This window comes from Pseudopodoces humilis, chromosome 28 (genome assembly GCF_049639895.1).
Source record: "Pseudopodoces humilis isolate 2021_Gansu_Grassland_sample_001 chromosome 28, ASM4963989v1, whole genome shotgun sequence".
Classification (NCBI taxonomy): domain Eukaryota; kingdom Metazoa; phylum Chordata; class Aves; order Passeriformes; family Paridae; genus Pseudopodoces; species Pseudopodoces humilis.
In genome coordinates, this window is record NC_142227.1 from 86,324 (window position 1) to 90,230 (window position 3,907).

The window sequence follows — 3,907 nt, forward strand, 5'->3', positions numbered from 1 at the left end:
GCTCCCTTATATTTCACTTTGAAAGAACTACAAAAGTGAAATGTGGAACCCATTCTTCCATGCCAATGATTAGAAGCCCAAAATACATCTGTTCCACATGAACAACTTCAGCCTTTGCTTTCACAGAAGAACAGCTATATTTGTAGTTACTCTAAATGCATTCCTGTTGATTTCATTCTTGTGTATTCTAACACGTAAAGTCAGAAAAAAAAGGTCACAATCTTGATTAAAACCAAGTTCCAAGTATCCAGATGTTAAGGAAAAAAATGCTGCAATATTAAGCTGAATCTGCGTGTTTGATTAGCAGTGATGTACAAGTATCAAGACTCACCCTAACACTGCAGCTGTAAAGATAGAGGATGCCCATCAGACTGTCAGAACAACTGCTTGGATTTACTGCCTGCCCTTCTGAGGTCATTTACAGCTGTGAAGAATTTTTGGGGGGCTCAGTTTGACTCTTATAGCTGTCTTTACTGCTACAGCTGTTGCAGTATCCAGTTTACTTGCAATTAGTTTGCAGAAGCTTGATTCCTGGCTGATTTTTCCCCCAAATAGTTAATAAATATCTTAACTCCTGAAATCTAGGTGGCACTACAAATTATTAAGTGAATTTAAGTTTTGGGGAACGAGTTATGAAGGTATTTTAACCTGTGTTGTGAATTCATGCTGGAATTCCACTACTGTTCCATTGGAATTCTGCATTGAGCTCTTGAGAACAAGGGTAATTTATGTACAAGAATGCCTTAAAATAAGCCTCCATAATTACAAAAATGCAATGTTTAAATTTATAGTAAAAACCCACAGACTGCTGGCAAAACTATAACTGCATCTGGAAAACATTAAGAATGCTATTAAAATAGTCTAGCATAAACTAGAAATGAGACTGAAATTACAGTGTTGCTTCCTTAACCATTTTTAGGAAGTATATTTTAAATATGATCTACTTTCCTATTTGATTTTTTGGTAAAGCACTGTACTATGTCTTATTTACCACTGAGAATACCTTACTTACTCTGTTACGTATTTCAGAAAAATCCATGGCTTAGATTTTTTTTAAGTGTCTTGTTACAGTTGTTGATAATTTAAAACACAACCAGGTCCAGCTGGTCCAGCCATCAGGGAAAAAGAAACAGGGATATCTCAGAGAATAAAAATCACAGCAATTAAAATCTTATTTTATTAAAAAGATGAAATGTTTTCAAACATTGAAAAATTATGTTTTTATAAAAACAGAAATAGGCAAAATACCCATTTGTCTTCTATTTACATATATAATATTTCTCATTGTATAAAATTATTTACAATATATAAAAAAATTACAGTAAATAGGTTATTTTCTTACAAGACATCAAGCCCTGTACTTCTAGTGTAGATCATGGCAAACAAGAATACTATTGCACCTGTGAACCAAACAGTCTAACAAGAGGAGTGTTCTCTTAGCCATGCCTTCAACTGAGATCTAAACTAACATCGTTAGCTACAGTAACATTCATTTCATCTCTTCTAGGGTCAACTTCAGGCAGTTTCCATACAAACATTGTCTTGTAAAGCTTAGGAATGAGCAGTTAGAATTGGGGGGAAAAACATATTTACAGCTTCTTTTATACAATCTGTATGGAGTCTTATGGAGTTTACCCTTCACAGAAGCTGCATAAATAACCCCTGTTCTCCTGACCGGGACGGGGAGGTCACGTCAGATTCAGTCACGGCAGATTCTCTGCAGGAGATGCCTGGCTAAGCCTCCTTGTGTCAGATCCTCAGTGTCCATCCTAGAGCGTCGATCGGTGCCTCCCTATGTAGTACCAGCTACGGATTTTTAACGCTTCTGCACCTGAGCAGTTAAATAAGGTCCACTGTTGGCAGGGCAGAGTCCCCGTGGCTACATGTGCCGCTTCATGTGCAAAGCCAGGTGGTCTGACCTGGAGAACGCCCTGTCGCAGAGGTGGCACTGGAAGGGCCGGTGGCCTGTGTGCTTACGATAGTGACGGGTGAGCTCATCAGAGCGTGCAAACTTCCAACCGCAGCCTTCCCAGTTGCAGTGGTAGGGCTTTTCACCTGTTTGGGGAAATCAGAAAGCATGACTCAGCATGGCATCATATACCAGGCAACCTGCCGAGTTTTATTGTAGCATGCCCCTTTATTTGCTACCAAGCCCTTCCACAGCAAGATTCAAGTGCTTTTAAGCTAAATTACTAGAAATTCCTTTACCCACCCATACCTGCAGCGAAAATCCCAGAGAAAGGGCTTTAGAAGCCCCCAGAAAAGCTTTGACTACATAAGTAAACACCCAGATGTTACAGGCCTGGCCACCTGCCATAGCTCAGCTATGAATTTAGTGAATTTAACAGACTACAGGGTAAAAGCCCAGGCTACAAACTGTTTTACACAGGGCTATCCTAACCGGCACACAGCATATCTCCGTATGAAAGGCCATCCACAATATTCACCTGTGTGTGTCCTGAGGTGGGCCTTCAGGTGTGAGCTCTTGGTGTAGGTCTTCCCACAACCGGCATAGCTGCACGTGTGAGTGGCTGTCCTCTTCCTCGGCCAGGACCGGCGTCCTCGCTTTGGTTTGGAGTCCAGCAGCTCCAGAGGGGAGGAAGGAGGGGTGAGCATGCCCCTAGGAGCCGAGGGCTGTAAGGGCAGGCTGTCCTCGAAAAGGCCAAACTGGGAGGTATTCTGGTACTGGAGGTGGGTCTGCGGGTGGTGGAAGCCGGAGGCCGGGTGGTAACTTTGCTGGTAGGACACGGACGAGGGGCACATCATCTGTGTGTGGCAGTCATTCACCATGAGATCATCGGGGCTCAGCGGGGGCGTCTCTGCCCCAGGGATCTGGGGGGAACTGGCCACCCGGGGCTGCTCGTAGGCCATCATGCAGGTCGCGTTCCCTTCCTGCTTGATCTTCGGGCAAGCCTGGGGCACCAGACCCAGGATCGGTCCGTAATTGTCCATGTCGGGTTCGGGCTTAATGTTTTCAACGAACTGCGGGCCCCCGAAGGTGGGTGTCACAAAGAACCGCCCGTGGACGCTGCCCGAAGGGCAGTAGTTGGAGTCCATCTCGGAACGCATCATCTCCGGCACAATGCCGGCGTTGTAGGGCGGGGGACTGCCCTGCTCCAGGGCATTGTAGCATCCCGGGGACGGGTTTGTCTGGTAAAAGCCTGCGCTTTCGCCTTGGGCAGGGGGATAGTCCCCGGCGGCAGCGCCCTGGCCGTAGCCATCGCTGCCCATGGAAAGGATAAAGTCCAGCACGTTGTTGAGATCCTCATCCTCTCTGCGTGGGGAAACGCCGCCCCAAGCGTCGGCGGGGGTCTTGGCCTCCTGCTCACACTTCCACCTCTGGGGAGAGAGAAAAGGGAGAGGGTTAGAGGTGCCGTTCGCCTCGGGGCACGGGGGGGGGACGGGCTGGGTGAACAGCGGGGCGGCTGCTCCGCCGCCCACCGGTGCGATAAGCCGTCGGTGCCGAGCGCGGGGGACACTCACTTCGTGCAGGGCTTTCTCGCGGCAGGGGCTGGCGAAGGTGGCGAAGGAGGGCAGGGCGGTGTCGCTCAGCGCCATGGTGCGGGACGAGCGCGGCCGGCCGCCCTCCGCACCTTATAACGCGGGCGCGGGCGGCCTCAGGCCAATTGCAGGAGCGGAGGAAACGCGTCCCGGACGGGGCGGGCGGGAGGCAGCGGCTCGGGCGCAGCCTAAATTTAGCCCCGGTATAAAAGGACGCGGCGGCGGCGGTCCCAGCCCGAGCGGGGCGGAGCGGAGCAGAGCAGGGACGGGCCCCCTTCGCCGCCCTCCCCTCGGCGCGGGGCTCACGGGCGGCTCGCGGGTGGCGTTCCCCCACTTGGGGCAGAGACCCCCTCAGTGTCCCGTCGCGGGCCCACATCGTGTAGCGGCCAGCGACGGGACACTGAGG

At 49.6% G+C, this 3,907-nt stretch overlaps 1 protein-coding gene across 1 annotated transcript; it reads right to left on the minus strand.

Annotated features, from left to right (window-relative positions):
- Positions 1–1,154: 1,154 nt before the first annotated feature.
- KLF2 (KLF transcription factor 2) lies at positions 1,155–3,624 on the minus strand. The gene is made up of 3 exons (XM_005531602.3): positions 3,484–3,624; positions 2,448–3,339; positions 1,155–2,055 (listed from the first exon to the last, which is right to left on the minus strand). The coding sequence occupies exons 1-3, from the start codon at positions 3,556–3,558 to the stop codon at positions 1,880–1,882; spliced, it is 1,143 nt and encodes a 380-aa protein (XP_005531659.1). The 5' UTR covers positions 3,559–3,624; the 3' UTR covers positions 1,155–1,879.
- Positions 3,625–3,907: the final 283 nt, after the last annotated feature.